This window comes from Anoplolepis gracilipes, chromosome 10 (assembly GCF_047496725.1).
Source record: "Anoplolepis gracilipes chromosome 10, ASM4749672v1, whole genome shotgun sequence".
NCBI classification, from domain to species: domain Eukaryota; kingdom Metazoa; phylum Arthropoda; class Insecta; order Hymenoptera; family Formicidae; genus Anoplolepis; species Anoplolepis gracilipes.
The window spans coordinates 2832160-2851185 of NC_132979.1; the positions used below are offsets into that span (position 1 = coordinate 2832160).

A 19026-nucleotide genomic window follows, 5' to 3' on the forward strand; every position below is an offset into this window, starting at 1 on the left:
CAGAGCGCCGGCGAGTTATGCATGGTGCGTCAAGAGTGGCGGAAGAAAGAGAGAGAGACAGAGAATGAGAGTGACAATCGGCGGGGAGACACGGAAGAGGATACGACACCGACGCGGGGAAGAGAGAAGAAAGAGAGAAATAAAAAAGAGAAATGATCGCGGGATAGAAGGAAACGTGCACGCGGTTGCACGGGACAGACTCACAGCTACAACGAACTGTCCGTGAAAAGACCTCGACACACTTTACTCTCGACGGTGGACCGCGACCGATCGGCTTGCTCGCGCGCTCACTCTCTCCCGTTCTTTCTCCTTCTTTCTCCGAAACGTCGTCTTCAAGGGAAAGTGGTGCTCCCTCTACTACTCGTAGCTCCGTCTTTCGATGACGATTCGTCATGTAGGAATGTTTCGAGTCTTCAACAGGTGTGTGCACCGGATGTAATCGTTATTTCTTCAATTCCGCTGTAGAGATAAACAATTGTCGGAAAGCTTTCTTGCGAATTTTCAGGATGGCAAAGTCTCTTTTTTTCTTTTTAGGCTGAAAGAGAGAAAACGTGAACCGAGCGTATGCGAGTTTATAGCATTACCTAAATTTATTTACGTCGTGATAGTTTTTACTACATCGAGTTCGTGTGTTCTGTTGTATAAAGTATAAGCGTTGCTATATATATCATATTATTTAACATATATAATTTATCCTCTGCGATGAAATTTAATATACAGATCACCAATATATTCTGAAAGAGAGAGAATACGTTTTTCTTAATATAATCATGCGATAGATCTCGCTCCTCTGGTATACTACTCATTCATTTTATATTCTATTAGGACGAACTTGTTTAAGATAAACAGATTCACTTATAGCCTTAACGTCTCTCTCATTAAAATCGATCCCTCTTCGAGTGACAATAGCTGACCAAGGTGATCAATATTCATAAATCAAATAATCATTTACAAACTGATAGGAGGAAATATATCGCGTTTCGCTTTGCGAGGACAATGGAACCTATTAACACATGTACAAAAGTCTGTTAGAAATGGTTCGTAGTTAGAAATGTTTCGTGCACACCATATGGACACATACAGAAGAGAAACGATGACAAGAGGCGCGCGTAATCGCAGGTTATGAAATAAATTTTCTTCTTTGACATTATTATGTGCGCAAAATGTGGATTTTGTAAAAATTCAAACATTTCGCGTATTACGATAAAAAATATCGATAGAATGTACATATAACTATTTTATATAAACCGAGCATCTTATAATATCGACGCGATTTTTGTACTAAAAATCTTTCAATAATTGAAAAATTCGGATACTTTCAAGACTGCACAGAACTCGCACAACAGTGATAATTTAAAATCTATTGTAATTGAATGAACGCGATTACATAAATTTGCACATTGAACAACGTGCACATTAAAAGTGTAATCTTGTTAAAGAACGTTCCTACGAATCTCTCGTAAACGTCCTGATATTACTCGAATGAGATGTACGCGAAAATTCGCACAGCTGGATAATCAATATTTTCTCATAGGCATGGACGATTTATACGCATCAAACCGTTCGTACGATGGCGCCGTTCCTGGTGCGGTCAGTCCCATGGATTGCATCGGTCCGCTCTGATACGTCGGTGGAATTGGATGTCGTAACGTATTTCCCATGCTACTCGAATTGCTCCATCTGCAATAAGTGCATATTCGTATTTTAATTGTCATGTTAATTATCTGTTTATTGAGCGATCGTATTGAATAAAGAAAACGACGCTCGTAATGTTGAAAATTATATATTTCAGAATAAAATACCTATTGACACTGTCGGACGACCTAGAACTCCAGCTAGAAGGCTCGCTTCGAGGATCGCGAGACCCGCTACTTGTCACGGAGTTAAACGACTTTGAAGATGTAGGTCCCGAATGCCATCCACTCGGTGTACGATTGCTTTCTACATAACGACTTTCACCTACATTGAGATATAACAATAGCATAAATACTAAGATGACTGAAGATACACACACATAAACATTCTTTTTATTAATTTATTATAACTATATAATGTATTTCTCCTTTGCACAAGATAAAAATTATTAATGTTTCTCAAGGAAGATTAAGATGATCATGAAGCTAGTCTCTCTTGCAAATGTCTTCAATCAAATCTCAGAATGACTTCACCATTATAATAATATTGTCTTTTAAATTATTTAGTATGCTTTTATAATAAAAATTGTTATATACCGATATCGAAAGCACATTTGATACTCATGTCAAGTATCATGTAACATTTATAAGGCTAAAAAATTTTTCGTATAATGGTATTTTCATACCTTTTTTTTAAATCATAAGACTCTGATAGCAGGTTCAACTAACTACAATGAAAATCAGCCAAAATTAAGAAATCGTATAAATTTTTATTATACGAAGCATACACATTTGTAAAAGAGAATACAATGGGATTTAAACTGATAATAAATTTTTCTACAAAAAACATCATTATGTATATATATTTTATCTTTTCTTTTTTTTTAAATGCACACGCACGTTTGGCACTTGCAACTATGATTTGTATATTTCTTCTATTTTTTTTTATACATGAGATATCTTTGTATATATTTTTAAGTATCTGATAAGAGATGTTACTGTTTTATAATAAAAATTTTATAAAAATTGTTTACGCAGAAAAAAACACAAAACAATTGTAAAGAAAAAAAATTATTGTTATATGTTGATCTAATTTTATCATAAATTAATTTTCTTATTATATAATGTTTGATATAAAATTAGACAGATTTTTATAGATGTTTATAGATTTTTAAAACTTTATTAATTTTAAAATTATTACGTGTTATGCCTATTGTTCTATAAATTAAAATGTGGTCTAGCACTATAATAATCTCCTTATTTGCAATTATTATTACTTGTATTATGTATTATCCAAGGCTTTCAAATCAGAGCTACATATAAATAGATATATATATTAAAATAAATTTAAACTTATCTTATAGCATTAAATCACATGTATTTCTCGTCTGCTGGAGATATTTTTTATATGAAAATTGTTCTATTATACTTTTTACTTAAGATGTTGTTTAATATCCTGTGTATAAAAGAAAATAATAATCTATAAAAGAATGTAATCTAATTTAAATAATTTTAGAACATAATCTAGGAATGATTCAATGCTAAAAAAGATATTATTATAAAACAAAGAAATTTCATAGCAGGATGTAATTATAAAACTAACAGTTTTGTGATAAAGTCTCTAGTATCACGTGTTAACACACCACCTTTCATAAGTATGTAGTTTATCACACTTACGTGGCGTGTTGGATCCTGGTGGTTTGAAACTATCGCTGTATCGCGTATGACTGTCCCTGGAGGTTCGATGCGTCTCGGGGTCGGATCGTCGTACTTCACGTTCGCGAGTATAAGACGTAGTACTTGGACGATCATATCTGTAAAGTTCAAAACAAAGAACTCTATTAATCTGATAAGAGGTTCAATCGAATCGATCATTATATATAATAATATGACACGTACCTTTCCTTGACTTGTCGAGGATCTATGGTCGAGGATGTAGTGGACAGACTTTCTCGACGTACAATGACTTCTCTTCCACGAGATACGTCGGAAAAGCTGTCCGGTCGACTGCTCCTTGAGGAGAAATCGCTACTTCGCTTAAATTCCTTCTTTAATCCCAAATCTTGAGCAGATCTGAAACAAATTTCGTATTATTCGCACATTATTGCATATTAAAAAAATATATATATTTTAAAAAATTCTTTCTCGAATGTACTTTTAATAATAATCAAATAATAAAAAAAGCGAGAAAAAATTTACCTGCTAGACTCATATCGAGAAGGTGGCGAAGGATCCAATCGTCTATCTGACACTCGATCTAGCATATCGTTTCGTCTGTCGGCTACTCTGTCCGGGCTATGTCTACGGCTGTGTTCCGTATTCATTCGTTTCCTATCAGGTTCCACGTACAAATCCCGTGGATCTCTTCTGTCGGTAGATGATCTCTTTAGGGAAGGCGGCGGTGGCGCACGTCTGCTCTCCTCCAAACGCATCTGCTGCCTTTTTAATTCCATTCTCTCGCGCTCAAGTTTCTCTCTTTCAAGCTTCTGCCGTTCACGCTCGAGTCGCAGCAATTCGGCCTTTTCCTGTTCGATTCGTTCCCTTTCACGTCTCAATTTCTCTCGTTCTCTCTCCAAGCGCGCGGCTTCTTCTCGCTGCCTACGTTCTATCTCTCGTTGACGCTCCATGTCTTCTCTCCTTCGTCGTTCTTCTTCCCTCAGAATCCGTTCTCTTTCACGAAATCTTTGCCGCTCACGTTCTTCCTAAAAATTTCAGATTTTTTGCCTTTTATATTTTTTTCTTGCTCTACTGACGAGAATTTTATCTCCAATGAAGATATTTACTCTTATCTTTGCAAATGTGAGAACGTCATCGCGTCTCCGTCTTTCGCGGCTCCTAGATCGACTGTGACTGCGGTGATCTCTGTCCCAGGTACGAATCCGTTTTTCTTCTCGTCTTCCCCTCTCGCTCTCTGGTTTTTTACTCGTGGATTTCGTCGATCGAGAATCGGATTCTTTAGACGGATCTTCCTTCTTATCTTGTATCTCTATCTTCTTAGATTCAGGACTTTCGTTTTTGTCATCAGTTTTTTTTGCTAAACAAATGTAATAATTATAGGATATTTATAACATTATTAAAAGTTGAGATAAAATTTTATACAAAAAATATAATTTGCTTGTTACTCCATTTTTTATTATTAACGTCAATAGATAATATTTACCAGTATCTGATCCTTTCTCTTCAATCTCTTTCTTCATTTCCTTTTCTTTTCTTTCATTTGCATCATGATCCTTTGGTTTTTCTTTTTCGTCTTTCTTTTCTGATTTACCGTTAACAGTATCTCGTTTACGTACATGACTTTGCTGCGTGTCACCTTTAGCCTAATAACAATTTATAATAAAAATAAGTTTGTTTACAAGTTGTTAGAGATAAAGTTAAAATTTTCTATCATAATACATGAAAATATATATATATGTGTGTGTGTGTGTGTGTGTGTGTGTATGGCCATGAACGGATTTGAGTTTATTACAAGTCACATAGTTTTTTTAATCTAAAAAAAGACATGTAATTTTTAGAGAGACGAATAAATAATTGATCTATATTTCTAATAAGAATAACCTTTGTACTATTAGAAAATCAAAACCATACCTTTTCGACAGATATAACGCGTCCATGAAGCTCAGTTCTGTGTAAGTGTTGTATACATTTTGCTGCATCTTCGCTTGATGACATCGTAACGTAACCATAACATCTTGCCCCAGGAGTTCTTGCATTGGTAACTACTTTCGCGCCTATAACTTTGCCATATTTGGAAAAGATCTGCTTCAAATCAGTTGCACGAGTACTGGAAGACAAACCAGAAACCCATAGATTGCGACTGCTCGCACTGGTTGGACTGACTTGAGATATCTTTTTATCTGCAAAGCATATTATGTATAGTTATACAAGATACATTTATAAAATTCCATAGAACCTAATCATTATATTTGTTAAAAATTACAGATCTAAAATAATAATGCATATTAAAAAAATAAATAAACGTATGTATAGCTTACCCTTTTCATCTCTCTTCTGGTTTTTATTGCTCGACTCGGCACTGAAAGAGATAATATCATTATTGCATCAGAAAATTTTTGATTGTATTATAATATTCGATCACAAATAACAAATTAATTAGGACTATACAATCTGCGAGGCTTAATAAGTATCTCTGTAACTATGTTAAGAACAAAAAAAATTTGGCTAGCAACTTATATATTTTTAGGCGATATGACCTAAATTTTTTTTCTTTAGAATTCACTCGTACACCATTATTATTATCAGTTCTATTTAGATTATTAAATATGTATTCACTGTCTGTATTCTCAGTTCATCCATGTTCGTCACTCGTATATAAGGAAATTGTATCCATGCGGCAACACTTATCAGCTCTAAGTATCCACAAAAGGGAACTCAGCTACATGGTTCTTCCGACTGAGGTTACTTCTTGTCGGGATAACTTTTTAAAAACGCTTACGCGTTTTTTTTTTTTTTTATTTTTTTTATTTTTATTATTATTATTAGGGTAGTAGTTTTTCCTCAATAAGCAATAAAATCGCTTCTTGATAGTACGAGGATTTAAGCTTTGCCAAATGTAATTTTTAGCATAAGATATTAATGTCCTTTGTATGCACAACGACGTACGATGAAATAGTCGTCTTTCAATGAAACAAATGTCCTGTAAGGAACACAACACACAGGAACCCATCCGATTTTTTTTTTTTTTTTTTTTTTTTTTTTTTTTTATTATGTCGTAGAGTATATGTAATCACCTTTACTAGATATACGAAGAGAAATGCAACATGTGATATTTGTGAGACTTGCTTAAGTTTGCTAGCCAAGTTTTCGACTACTTAACATATTTGCCAGAGTTAAGAATTACAGCCTAGAGCACACGAGATTGGAAGAGTAACTTCCAAGATTCTCAATTTAAGAAAAGGGAATAAAGGTATCTTGCATGTATGACGTGAGTGATCTCATCTTGGAAATCCACATTTTGTCCCAACACGGTACAGAGAGAGAGAGTTAGAGAGATCGTCCCGATGATACGGTTATGCAGCAGTAGAACATCACTAGCAGAGTCGTGAGTGAGTGAGACATTTCCAGTTTGCTGTACCACAGTACTGCGAACCGTACTTCTTAGCTCTATGAGAGACCAACCTCTTGCTTCCTCCATCTCCACCGTCCTGCTTGTTCTTCGTCCCAACGTTTGCACCGGACGTCGTCCCTTCCTTGCTGCCGGCACCAGCTTCCGCTCTACCGCCGCCTTTAGAGTCTCCCTTCTTGTTGTTCTCTTCTATTTTCTTCTTCTCTCCACCATCTGCAGGGACAACCAAGGTAGCATAGTCACTTTCTGCAAAGCCCCAGACTCTTCTCCCTCCCGCCTAACATTTCTCCTGTTTTAGTGGCTTGTATTTCCAGTCAGGAATTTTGGGCAAGTCACTAAGAAATTCACACAGGGAGCAACGATGTAAGGCTTGCACGATATTACAAGCCCCCCGATCTTCGATAGGATCAATGCAGAGAACCTAAACCCGTTTTGCCGTTTTCTTTGGTATATACGGTGCGCGCGCGCAAAGCTACCAGAAGAATATTTCGTATCTTTATATACATAAAACTCTGATTTATAAAGGCTTCAAACGGTGAATTACGAAAAAAGAAAATAGCGGCGCAGAGAGCATGTTTTTCGTTTTCAAGAATTTGCATCGCTCTATGTTAAAAAAGTAAATCCTGTAATAGAATTAACTAATTTTCGCGCGCGAAAAATGTGCTTTAATGTGTTACACGCGACTCGTTGAGGCACATGATACTGGTCTCTCATGTGACAACGATATGTCGTGTTAATTTATATTCTGCGGGAAATATATTCGCTGATGTACACTTGAAGTCTTCCTGTATCCATATGACTTGATGATAAGAGAGATCCAGCGATGCTCTATGTAGTAGGTATAATTAATGTAATTGTGTATATCAAATTCTAGCGTTAACTAACTTAAAGACTATGAGATATATTTTTTTTTTTTGCTGACAACAGCAGCGCCTGAGAAGATGTCGGGAGATGTACACTTTATCTCGGTTGGAAACCTCAATCACCATGCGTTCATCCCGGTCGAAACACCTTTTCAGTAACCGGCTTGCGCTTCGATGATTATGCTACGGTTGGCTACGTTGCATCCAGATGTTGAAATAAGGTTGATGAGAACGAGGCTTAAAGATTGAAGCTCATAAGATGAGGACGAAGTTATTGCAGATTCCAACATTGCCCTTGTTCCAGATGGTTGCGCTGTTCTGTTCATACTTGAACATGCTTGCTCTTGATGCTGGCGCTTTTGCTAATTTACTTGAAGAATGCCGCAGATACAAATATCGCCCTTCATATTTTTGGAGTCTTACTAAGAACTATCTAACTTAAGAAATAGTAAATAATAAAGAACTTACCCTTGTGCCTGTCGTGGGATTCTGTCTGTAATGAAAAAAAATATTTATTAGAAATTTTTATTAAAAATCTTTATTAGAAATGATTTGAAGACAACTTTTGATTTGAAAACGTCTTTAAGGAATACTACACATAGTTTAGAAAAGTCGTCTTCTTTAATCTTTACCTCCTCAGCAAGGAGATTTTCTTCATCTTCTCCAATAGTTAAATTAATGGAGTCCTCATTGTCAATTCCATTAGCTTCAACAGTGGCAGATGATGCGTTCGAGGATTGGTTTGCAGTATTATTTTTTTCTGATTCATTCTTGTCATTACTCTGTACACCTTCAGCTGTACCTTTGATTCCTTGAATTTTAGTTTCCTGTTTAAGATTTTCTTCCTTATTAGTGTTATTTTTGACTTCATGTTGAAATTCCTAAATGAAAAAAATCAAAATATAATACAAAGTAAATTGTCAGTTGTAGCATAAGTTCTGATTTCATTAATTTAAATATTTAATATCAACAACAACATTTAAATATTTAATATCAATAACAAAAATAAGTATGTCAATTACCTCTTTTTTAGAAGAAACTTCTTTTTCAACATTTTCTTCTGTCATAGCTTTTATTTCTCCCTTGGATTTTTCTACATTTTCTTGTCTATCAATATTTTCTTCTTTCTGATTATCAGAGCATTCAATAGATTCTTCTTGACTTAAAGTTCCTGTAATAGTAAGATAATTTATCTTAATGTAATATTTCATAATTTACATTTATAAAATATAAACATAATTATTTTTTAAATTATAATGCATGAAAATGTATATACCACTATTTTTTCTTGGAATGGTTTTACATGGCCCACCAGATGGCACAATGAGATATTCTTCAGGATTTCCTCCATCGTCTGATATAGCCTAAATATAATTATTAAATATGACTAATTAAATCTAATTATTATATCCTAATTATAGCCTAAATATAATTATTTCACCTTTAATTTATACATAGTAATAATTTATGAATCAAAGCATAAAAATTTAATTTTAGCCAAAGTTTATGGCAATCAATTGCTTTGATCTTATATCTTCTCGTTATGTATAACTGTATCTATAGCTGTATGTATGACATAATTAATGCTCTTTTTACTAACAATTAGCATGCTAATATTAAAACAATTATTGTGTATTTTATAACACTAGCAAATTAGCTATTGCTTTTTTTCCTCATCAGCATGTTAATCAAATTGAACTATTCTGATTTTATGAGCTGTAACAAGCATATATATTTTAACATGCATTTAAATAATATTCATAATTGTTAACAAATCTTTTAAATCATGTTAATACGATGCTTTTTGACTAACGCACTGGCACATAATAGGGAAAAATATTTTATTTCAACACTTATAAACAATTTGATTGAATATTACAATAATAATCAATTATGCGCAATGAAACGTTTGTTACATCATATGCTAGTGCATAGTAGCTTTAATAACTATAATAAAAGAGAAATATTGTATAAACCAAAGTATGCGAGTTGTAGACGTGATAAATTCAATTAAGAATCAATCACACCTTCGACGATTATCTGGACGACCATTGGTTTCGATTGATGCAAACAGGTCTGTAATAAGCCTGCTGCTAAATCAATAGGATTAACATGGCGCGAAGCCCTTGAAGGGTGAATCGTAGACTTTAGAATAATCGATCTAGAAAAACGGCAGGCGAGAAGCATTATTTATACCTTTGACAGTCGCTCGAGAAGCGCTGCTTTGTTGCCGGACTTGTCAAGACCACGACGTTCCAACTCGGTTTTAAGATCTATAACTCGGAGCTCGGTCAGCTTCTTTCCTTCCATATCGGCCATTGCACTCGCGAAAACGATGGTTTGGGAGATAGTGTGACAATGATACAAGAAACGAATATTAATACGTGGTCAGATTTTGATAATCAACGATTATGGTACAACCGTGGCCAGTCGGCAGTATAGATCGTTCAAGAGGAGCTCAAAATATGACGAGATGCCACAAATCTTCTCGATGAACGAATTACATACCGTACTGAAATCAAGTAAGGACGGCCATTATGAATTGCCATTGAACTGCGTTCGAGAAGACACAGGCTGCGTTCGGAAACATCACTCCTGGCTACGTTACCAATACTAAAGTCCCTATATCTGGTCTGTCCTTGTTAAAAAAAAAAAAAAATCAGTGAGCGCTTTATTGTGATTGGTTCTTGCATTTAGATCTTCGTTGGATCCAAGTGCAAAAACCAATCACAATAAAGAATCACTAAGCGCTCACTGATTTGCTTTCTCTGCTGAACGCAGCCATTGACACTCTGAACGCGCGAGCGTAGTTTTCGAACGCCACAAATGTAGGTTTGGTTCTCTCGTAACTGCACTTTTTACACTCAAAATGAAATTGGAGAATTATTGCGTTTTTTTACAAAAGTTTCGAAGCAAAGAAATGACGCAAAGGATCAATCAGTGCAAAAGAATCTTTGGTCTTTTCATCCTAAAGTAAACGATTTAAAACTTTCGTATCGAAATGGATGAACAGATGTTCTTCGCTTGATTCAATTAAAGTGAAACAGCCAATCATTTCTATTCCGCACCATGTGACTTTACCTTCTCGAAGTATTTGTAAATTATCAAGGTTACGTTTCAAAATGTTTTCTGCAAGGAAAATTTTACTCAATATAATATAGTATACGTTACGTGTACTATATATTTCGAATAAAATTTTCCTCCAAGAGAACGTTTTGGAACGTAACCCAAATAAGTGAACCTTAAGCATTTATTGTAAACGAACTTGATTGGTCGAGCTAGAAATAAAGATGAATCTGATTAGCTACACCATGTTGTTACTACCTTTTCGACTAAGGTGATGTGACCAATCGTTTGTCGGATTATATATGCTATTGCAATTGAATATCGGATTTGGCGGGTCTTCCCTGTTAAGTATAAAGATTGAAATGATTGATTTGTGTCGAGAAAGAGATTGTTCGTTAATTGTTATCAATGTTGAAATAAAATTAACCAGCATCTTTAGTTTTTGAATTGTAGAGATTTTACAAATTACGCAAACAGTACGTAATTAGGCAATTATTATTTTATTATAATCTCCATTTATGTAAAATGTTGCATATTTTTATTATTTACAGGTTAGAAAATTTGAACGAAAGTTACATGGACGCACGGTGTTTCTGAAAAATAAGCCAAGCTTGACAGTATATTATATTTTCAGCTTGATAATTGAAAATGACATACAAATACTAATAAACTGATGATTGACAAATGATTAATAATAATAATTCAATTTAAAATTTATTTGAATACTTTTTTATTTTTTATTGGAATTGTGAAAACATTTTATGTTCAAACGTTACATAAAATAAAACATAAACTATGCATTCATCAAGTAAAAGACATTTGACTAAGTCTGAAGAATTGATGGATAAAACTTATATAAAGGACTACACAGAAGCAGAAGCTGAAGAATATTTAAGGGTAGAATAATTTATTTGATAAAGCATAATATTTTTGATAGCAATTAAACCTAGTATAACTAATATATTAATTAATTGTACATAATATATATATATATATAATTACACACTAATGTAAATTAATGATACTTTAAAAAGATATTTGTGTATGTATTTTTATAGAAGAAAAGTAGTTGTTATATTTTCAATGTTTTAGTTTGTAAACAGTAAAGATGCCCATACAAAGGAATCTGAATTTGACCCAATATTTGAAAACAATACAGTATTAGAAGACACTTTGCAAAAGCTTTATGTGGAAGATCTAGCAAAAGATTATCAGGAGTGCAATTTTACTTATCAGCCAAAATCTAATTTGCCAATAATTTTTATGAAGCATAGATTGTTATCGATAATCGAGACAAATTCTGTAGTTGTTATTCAAGGACTAACTGGTTGCGGAAAGACCACTCAGATTCCTCAATTTATTCTTGATGATAATATCAAGAAGAGGCTTAATTGCAATATAATAGGTATATGTTTAGATAATTTTTATTTGTATTATATATTTATACTATATATTTATAAAATACATATAAAACATCTTCAATGGTAAAGTATTAATAATTTTGATATTAACAATATTTATATTAATAAGACTAATACATGTGTTTTTTTAAGTAAATTTCTGTTATAGTTTATAATTTTTTAGTAATTTTTAATGATTTATTATCATATTTGATAAAACTCATAGTTTTTCATATTTCTTTTAGTTACACAACCAAGACGAATTGCTGCAATAAATGTTGCCAAAAGAGTTTGTCAAGAAGCAGGATCGCCTCTTGGAAGTCTTATAGGCTACAAAGTGGGTATGCAATCGGAAATTTCACCTGAAACGCGCTTAACATATTGCACCACTGAGGTCCTCCTTAATATTTTGATTGATGACAAACATATGTTGAGATATACACATATCATATTGGATGAAATTCATGAACGTGATCAAGATTTGGATTTTCTTTTACTAATCGTTAAAAAATTGTTACAAACAAATTCTGGACAAGTCAAAATTATTCTTATGTCGGCAACATTCAATGCAATAAGATTTGCGGGATATTTTTCTACCAGAGTGGGCAATAAGCTAGTACCAGCACCAATTATCAAGATTCCAGAAAAAAGAAATTTTAAAATTTGCATATATTATTTGGATGAAATAGAAAATTTAGGAACAGTGAGTATAAATTATAAGAAACTGTAAAAAAATATAAATTATAAAAATTAACAATAATTATCTGAAATTAATCATTTTATACTTAAATTTATTAATTTATACATACAAATTTAAATTATTTATTATAATTTGCTATTATATATAATATAATATTATATATAATATAATATATAAATGAAAATTATTTGAATGAAAATTATTTTTTACATATTGCAGTTCTTATTTCACAATATGTAATAATTTGTTATAGTAATGTAAAGACAAAGACTATATATATTTTAATAATGTAATAATAAATTAATATAATTTAATATTAACTTTGTATTAAATATATAATTATATAAGTATAATAATTTGTATTTTTACAGATACCAGAGGTGTCTTTTGCAGAACCAAAAATCGGTCAAAATATGATCAACTTTTGCTCTCTTATCATTAATGCTCTGGATCAAATTGATGTAAATGATAATGAAGAAGATTCAGATTTGCTTCAGAGACATACTGTTCTCATATTTTTACCCGGAATTTATGAAATTGAAGAAATGTATAACTACCTATCATCAGTTTACCATGCAAAGAAATTATGGGACCTGATAATTTTGCATTCATTAATTTCAAGTGATGAGCAACAACAAGTTTTTCATAAACCACCAGAAGGTTACAGACGCATTATACTTTCTACAAATGTTGCTGAAAGCAGTATTACTGTACCAGATATAAAGTATGGTAAATAAAATTCTTATAAATTATATAATTCTGAAAAAAATAAGAAAATATTAAAAATATTAAAATAATATAAAAGAGTATTTACGAAGAAGTATTATAAAGATATTAAAATAATATAAATATATATAATATTGTTATTTTATATAATATTTTCTTAAAATTAAACACATGCATATGTGGATACATATAATTTTTAATAATTTTACAATTTGTATAATAAATAAGAAAAAGTTAATAATTTAATAAATGTCTGCAAATTAAAGTGATAGACTTCTGCCTTGTAAAACTGTTGGAGGTCGATCCCACTACTCAGTACCAAAGTTTAAAACTTCATTGGGCAAGTAAAACGAATTGTATGCAACGAGCTGGCCGTGCAGGTCGTGTAATGAATGGTAGAGTGTACAGATTAGTGCCAAAAGCATTTTATGATGTAAGTAATATTTATAAGCTTATTTATAATATTTACTACTCTTATAATCTATATTTTAAAAATCTCTATAAATATATAAGAGATTAAAATTCATTATTAGATCTTTGAAATATTTTACATTGCATTTACAAAAATGATTTTTTTTAATATGATATTTTATATACATTTCAATTTTTTCTTACAATATATTAATTAATTTTTCATGAAATTTACAGAATATGTTAAACAATGAGAGCACTCCAGAAATACTTCGCGCCCCACTTGCCAACATTATTATTCGTGCCAAGATTCTCGACTTTGCTGAACCACGTGCCCTTCTCTCCCTTTCTCTTGATCCGCCTTCTCTCACTAATTTAGCAGCTACCATCCTGACTCTAAAAGAGATCGGAGCGTTAGTAAATGAGGATAGTCATTTTCAACCTTTTGACGGAAAGTTAACCGATCTTGGTAGAATAATGGCATTACTTCCGCTTGATATACGAATTACGAAATTAATTATGCTAGGTCACGTTTTTGGAGTTTTACGAGATGCTATCATTTTGGGGGCCAGTATGGCCGTCAAGGATGTTTTTAATATGCAATTCCATTCTGATGTTTCTTCTTACGCCACTCGTAGAAAATGGGCTTACGATTCTGATAGTGATTGCATCGCTACTTTAAATGTTTACAAAATGTGGCAAAATGAAAAAGCGAATCGTCGATTAACCACTTATCGAGCCGAAAGACAATGGGCTCAGAGAAATGGAGTTGAATTAAAAACTCTGTGCGAATTGGATGCTCTAGTAAATGAGATCGTTCAAAGATTGCTGAAGTTTGGAATTGAGGAGAGTATTGGAGCTAGTAAAACCATTTGGCAAGGTATTATCATTTATTTATTTTGTTTTTATTGTTTTCTAAATTTGTAAATAGTTTTTGACTAATTATTTGTAATAATTTTGTATTCATTTATTTTTTTGATTATTTTTGTATTTTTCAACTTTTTTGATAATTTTTAAATTATAAATTTGTTCCAATTATTTTTATTACTTTTAGTTTTCTTTTATTTCTCATTTCTGAATTATATACATATTAGAAACATATGTTAAATTTCAATTATTTTTTAACTTTTTGATTATTTTATATTATTTTAGATTATTTTTCAATTATAAAACACATCTACAATTAGATTTATTTCTTTTATAATTATTTTCAGGTACAGATCGCGATTTCGCACTTCAAGTCATTCTTGCAGGAGCATTCTATCCCAATTACTTTGTCAAACGAATGCAAAATTTGGAAATTTATAAAGAAAATATTATGATGAATCTGGGTACCTTAGATCCCATGACAACAATCTATCTAAAAGGATGGCCAATAAATCAGCCTGGATATTTATATGCTAAAAATTTCCAAGAGATTTTTGCCAAGCATCAAGGAATTCCAGAAAAGCAGATAGGAGTGTTTTTTGATAAATCAGAACGTGTTTTTGTACAGTTTCGCGAGAAAGTGTTTATCAATGACAATTTTTACAATATATCAAATTTTGTATATCAGGTAATTATTAATTTATTATTTGTTATATATATATATATATATAAAATTTAATAATATATATTATGTAATATATATAATTTTTACACAAATGATAATAATACACATCTATAGAATATAAGAAATTATATATATATATAATTAGTGAAATATTGATTATGAAACATTATGATTATGTAACAGATATTAATTTATTTGTTTATCAGTCTGTCAAGATGAGAGATTGTAATGTGCCAATCAAGATAAATTTGTTAGATGTAAACGAAGCACAAAAAAGGGCAAAGCATTATAATGTTGATAAATTCGAACGATCTTTTTTTTTTCGAAAGAATTCAAGAAAGCTAGAGAGTGATAGTTATAAAATTAGGCCAGAATTGCCAGGTTTTGATATCACTTTTATACCTCTGTATATACGAACTGTAAGTTCTCCTTTATCTTGAAAATAAGTACAGAATAAGAATTAAAAATATATATATATATAAAATTATACGTTCATACTGTCATAAAGAGACATATACACCACACACACACACACACACACACACACACACACACACACACACACACACACACACACACACACACACACACACATTTATAATAATAGTTATAGATTCATTAAGGCATTGCATTTAATTTTTTTATTGATTGATGAAATTATTGTTGGATAAATTATTTGTCTAAATTTATTTATACACATTCTTTATTGATATGTGTCAATCAATTTTTTTAGATTATCAGTCCTGGATATTTCTGGGCGATTCTCGATGATAATGACACTCATTCTAAATTACGATTTATTCAAAACGTTCTTAATAAACACCCCTTGAAAGAACTTTCTTCTCCCCCAGAAATTTCGACTATAATCGCCGCTCCTATAGAAAGAAAAGATTCTTCAATTTATCATCGTGCAATAATTAAGGATTTTATCTCAGAACTTGGGGAACTAGTTGACGTTTTTTTCATCGACTACGGTCGCTTCTCTCGAGTTCGATGTAGCGATCTAAGAAAAATTAATGATACCAAAATTTTGGAAATACCTCCTTTAGCATTCCATTGCAATTTGGCTTTTCTGCAACCTTCATATCAAGCTAACTCTCATGGTCTATGGTCAGAAATTTCAAAAATGCATTTTGAAATGCAAATAAAGAACAAGAGAGAGATTTTTGGAAAGATTTATTCAGTTGTTGATAGTACCATTAATTTGGAATTGATTACTATTAATGAAAAAGGAGAGGAATTTAATATTAATAACGATTTGATCGAGAAAGGATATGCTAGAAGAAAAGAAGAAAGTTATTTATCGACGTATAATCATGAACTGAGAGTGAATATAAACAATTCTAAAGCATTGTTAATGGAGGAGAAAAAATTTTACGAAGAGGAACAGTATGATAAGGAATTCTCATTAAAAGTAAGTAAAATAATTGATTTTAACATAAAGATGTAATTTAGTAATAATGTAATATTAATTTTTATATTTTACATTTTGTTCTTAATTATTAGTTCTTATACTAAAATAATAAAGTGTATAATAATTTTATATATTTTTTATTTTGTATAGATAATATTATATATAGATAAATTTTATAAACCTAATAAAAGAAGGTAAAATAAGAGAATAGTGTATGATAATGATAATAACAGTAATAATAATGCTTGAAGAAAATTAATATATATAACTAGATTAGTTTGTAAAAAAGTATGTTTTTATATGAATTCTATATACATGATTCTAGTATCCTAATCCACCTAAAGAAGAAGATTGTAACTCTAGCATAAAACTTCGAGGCCCATTTTCTCCTTTAGAAATGGAGTTGATTCAATTGACATCAGTCGGAAAATTAAAAAGAGCAAACATAGACCAAAATTCTGTGAATTGTGTTCTTTTGGATGATGATCACGTCGGATCGTCGGGACGTCTTTTGGTCGCTTCGATCGTCAATCAAGGATTAAATAGTGGAAAATTAATTTTACGAAGTACCACTTTCCTGCCAAATATTCCTGGACTTGCAGCATTACTCGCGCTAAGCTTCGCACCGCGCATAGAATTAAGATGCAATTCACGAAAGACTTATTATACGGGAGCTTTATGCGGTTTGGGACCAGTGAACGATCGTAGTAGACAAAGTTTGTTTCCTGATCACGACATGGAAATTAAGTTTGACGTGCAAATCACGATTGATGATATTAAAGAGGTATATTAATGATAAAAATAATAAATTGATAATTTAGCGAAGTAAAGTGTAAGAAAATTAATTAGATTATTAAAAGATTATTAAATTAGATTATTATTTAAAATTTAGAAAAATTAAAAAAAAAATTCTTTATTTTATCTTTATTTTTAAATTTTAAAAAACAACGAAAAGAAAAGTCTCTTATGAAAATCTTTTATTCTCTTATTTTAAATCTTTTAATCTCTTATTCCTTTATATATTGTATCACATTTTGCAATTATTTTACGTAAAATTTATTATATGTAATACATCCTATTATATTTAGCTGTTCAAAAAAAGTTTTCACTTTTTGCTGTTCATTATATAATTCATTAATTTTATTAATAGATTACAACAATTATTTATTTTAGTGTGTTTTCGTTTATTTTATTCTTATAATCTATTAATATTATTTTTCTTTTATTATCTCACTAATAATACAATTAATAATGCAAAGTAATGACTCATTAATAATAGTAAATTAATAATCAATTTTTACACACAATATTTTCTTACAGATAAATAAATTACGTTATTGGATGAATGCAGGAATGCAACTAGATCAAATTTCTAATTGTGAGTATAAAATAAACTGTCAGAATAAACTAAAACATATTTTACTTGAACTAAGAGACAAACAAAGAAAATTACGAAATTCATTGAACGACGAGTTCGATTATTACTCTGATAAATGGAATTATTATGACAAATTATACTTTTTGCCATCCATTCGAGAAACGTCAGGACAATGTGATATTTATCCGTTGCATAAAGCATTAGAATTACGTGAGATCGATGAGAAAAAGGAAGAAATGATAGAGCATCTTGCGGAATTGCAACGTTTAGCTTACGAGTATGTAAACATTACATTTTTATCTATTAACATACACATATATACATATATATATATTTTATTTTTCATTAGAGATGTACTTAAGATGAAGAATATGGCCATTTTCTGTAAGCTGTGTGAAATAGAAATGTTTGGTCTGTTGGAACTACGCAATCATCTTTATTCAAAACAACATGTAAAAAACGAGAACACATTACACAAAATTAATTAGATCATTATTATAGATAAAAAAATTTTTAAATCACAAAGTATTTCGCTTAAGATAGATTATGATAAGTAATAATTTAATTTTGTTGCGAACGATTATTTTTTTTTAATTATGAACAAATGTGTTATTTCTTTTTTGTTTAGATTTGTTATCCATATTTTACATTTGAATAGAGCTAACACTACATATGTATTTACATATTTCGCGCATATTTGTATGTATACACACTGTATATTGGAAATTGGTATTTGACCAATCAGGACAAGAGGGGCGAAAGGTTTCCGTCTATTGGTTAGATTTAAACTTTCAAT

The 19026-nt window shown here is 31.1% G+C and overlaps 2 protein-coding genes across 5 annotated transcripts; one reads left to right on the plus strand and one right to left on the minus strand.

Annotated features, from left to right (window-relative positions):
• Positions 1-442: 442 nt before the first annotated feature.
• On the minus strand, positions 443-10144 carry LOC140669897 (uncharacterized). 2 transcript variants are annotated; one of them, XM_072900096.1, is made up of 16 exons: positions 9780-10144; positions 9025-9299; positions 8860-8947; positions 8606-8754; positions 8216-8464; positions 8052-8076; positions 6774-6933; positions 5630-5670; positions 5223-5491; positions 4795-4954; positions 4418-4668; positions 3834-4336; positions 3534-3707; positions 3312-3448; positions 1803-1959; positions 443-1680 (listed from the first exon to the last, which is right to left on the minus strand). In XM_072900096.1, the coding sequence occupies exons 2-16, from the start codon at positions 9037-9039 to the stop codon at positions 1518-1520; spliced, it is 2541 nt and encodes an 846-aa protein (XP_072756197.1). In that variant the 5' UTR covers positions 9040-9299; positions 9780-10144; the 3' UTR covers positions 443-1517. The 2 variants fall into 2 exon arrangements, with proteins under 2 accessions (XP_072756197.1, XP_072756196.1); XM_072900095.1 differs by lacking the exon at positions 9025-9299.
• Positions 10145-10968: 824 nt separating this feature from the next.
• On the plus strand, positions 10969-18722 carry LOC140670050 (probable ATP-dependent RNA helicase spindle-E). Of its 3 annotated transcripts, XM_072900457.1 has the most exons (13): positions 10969-11125; positions 11201-11546; positions 11742-12054; positions 12295-12752; positions 13121-13478; positions 13742-13908; positions 14124-14766; positions 15101-15441; positions 15645-15857; positions 16172-16852; positions 17178-17636; positions 18173-18507; positions 18580-18722. In XM_072900457.1, exons 2-13 carry the CDS (start codon positions 11445-11447, stop codon positions 18716-18718), a joined length of 4209 nt encoding a protein of 1402 aa, XP_072756558.1. In that variant the 5' UTR covers positions 10969-11125; positions 11201-11444; the 3' UTR covers positions 18719-18722. The 3 variants fall into 3 exon arrangements, with proteins under 3 accessions (XP_072756558.1, XP_072756559.1, XP_072756560.1); XM_072900458.1 differs by lacking the exon at positions 15645-15857; XM_072900459.1 differs by lacking the exon at positions 11742-12054.
• Positions 18723-19026: the final 304 nt, after the last annotated feature.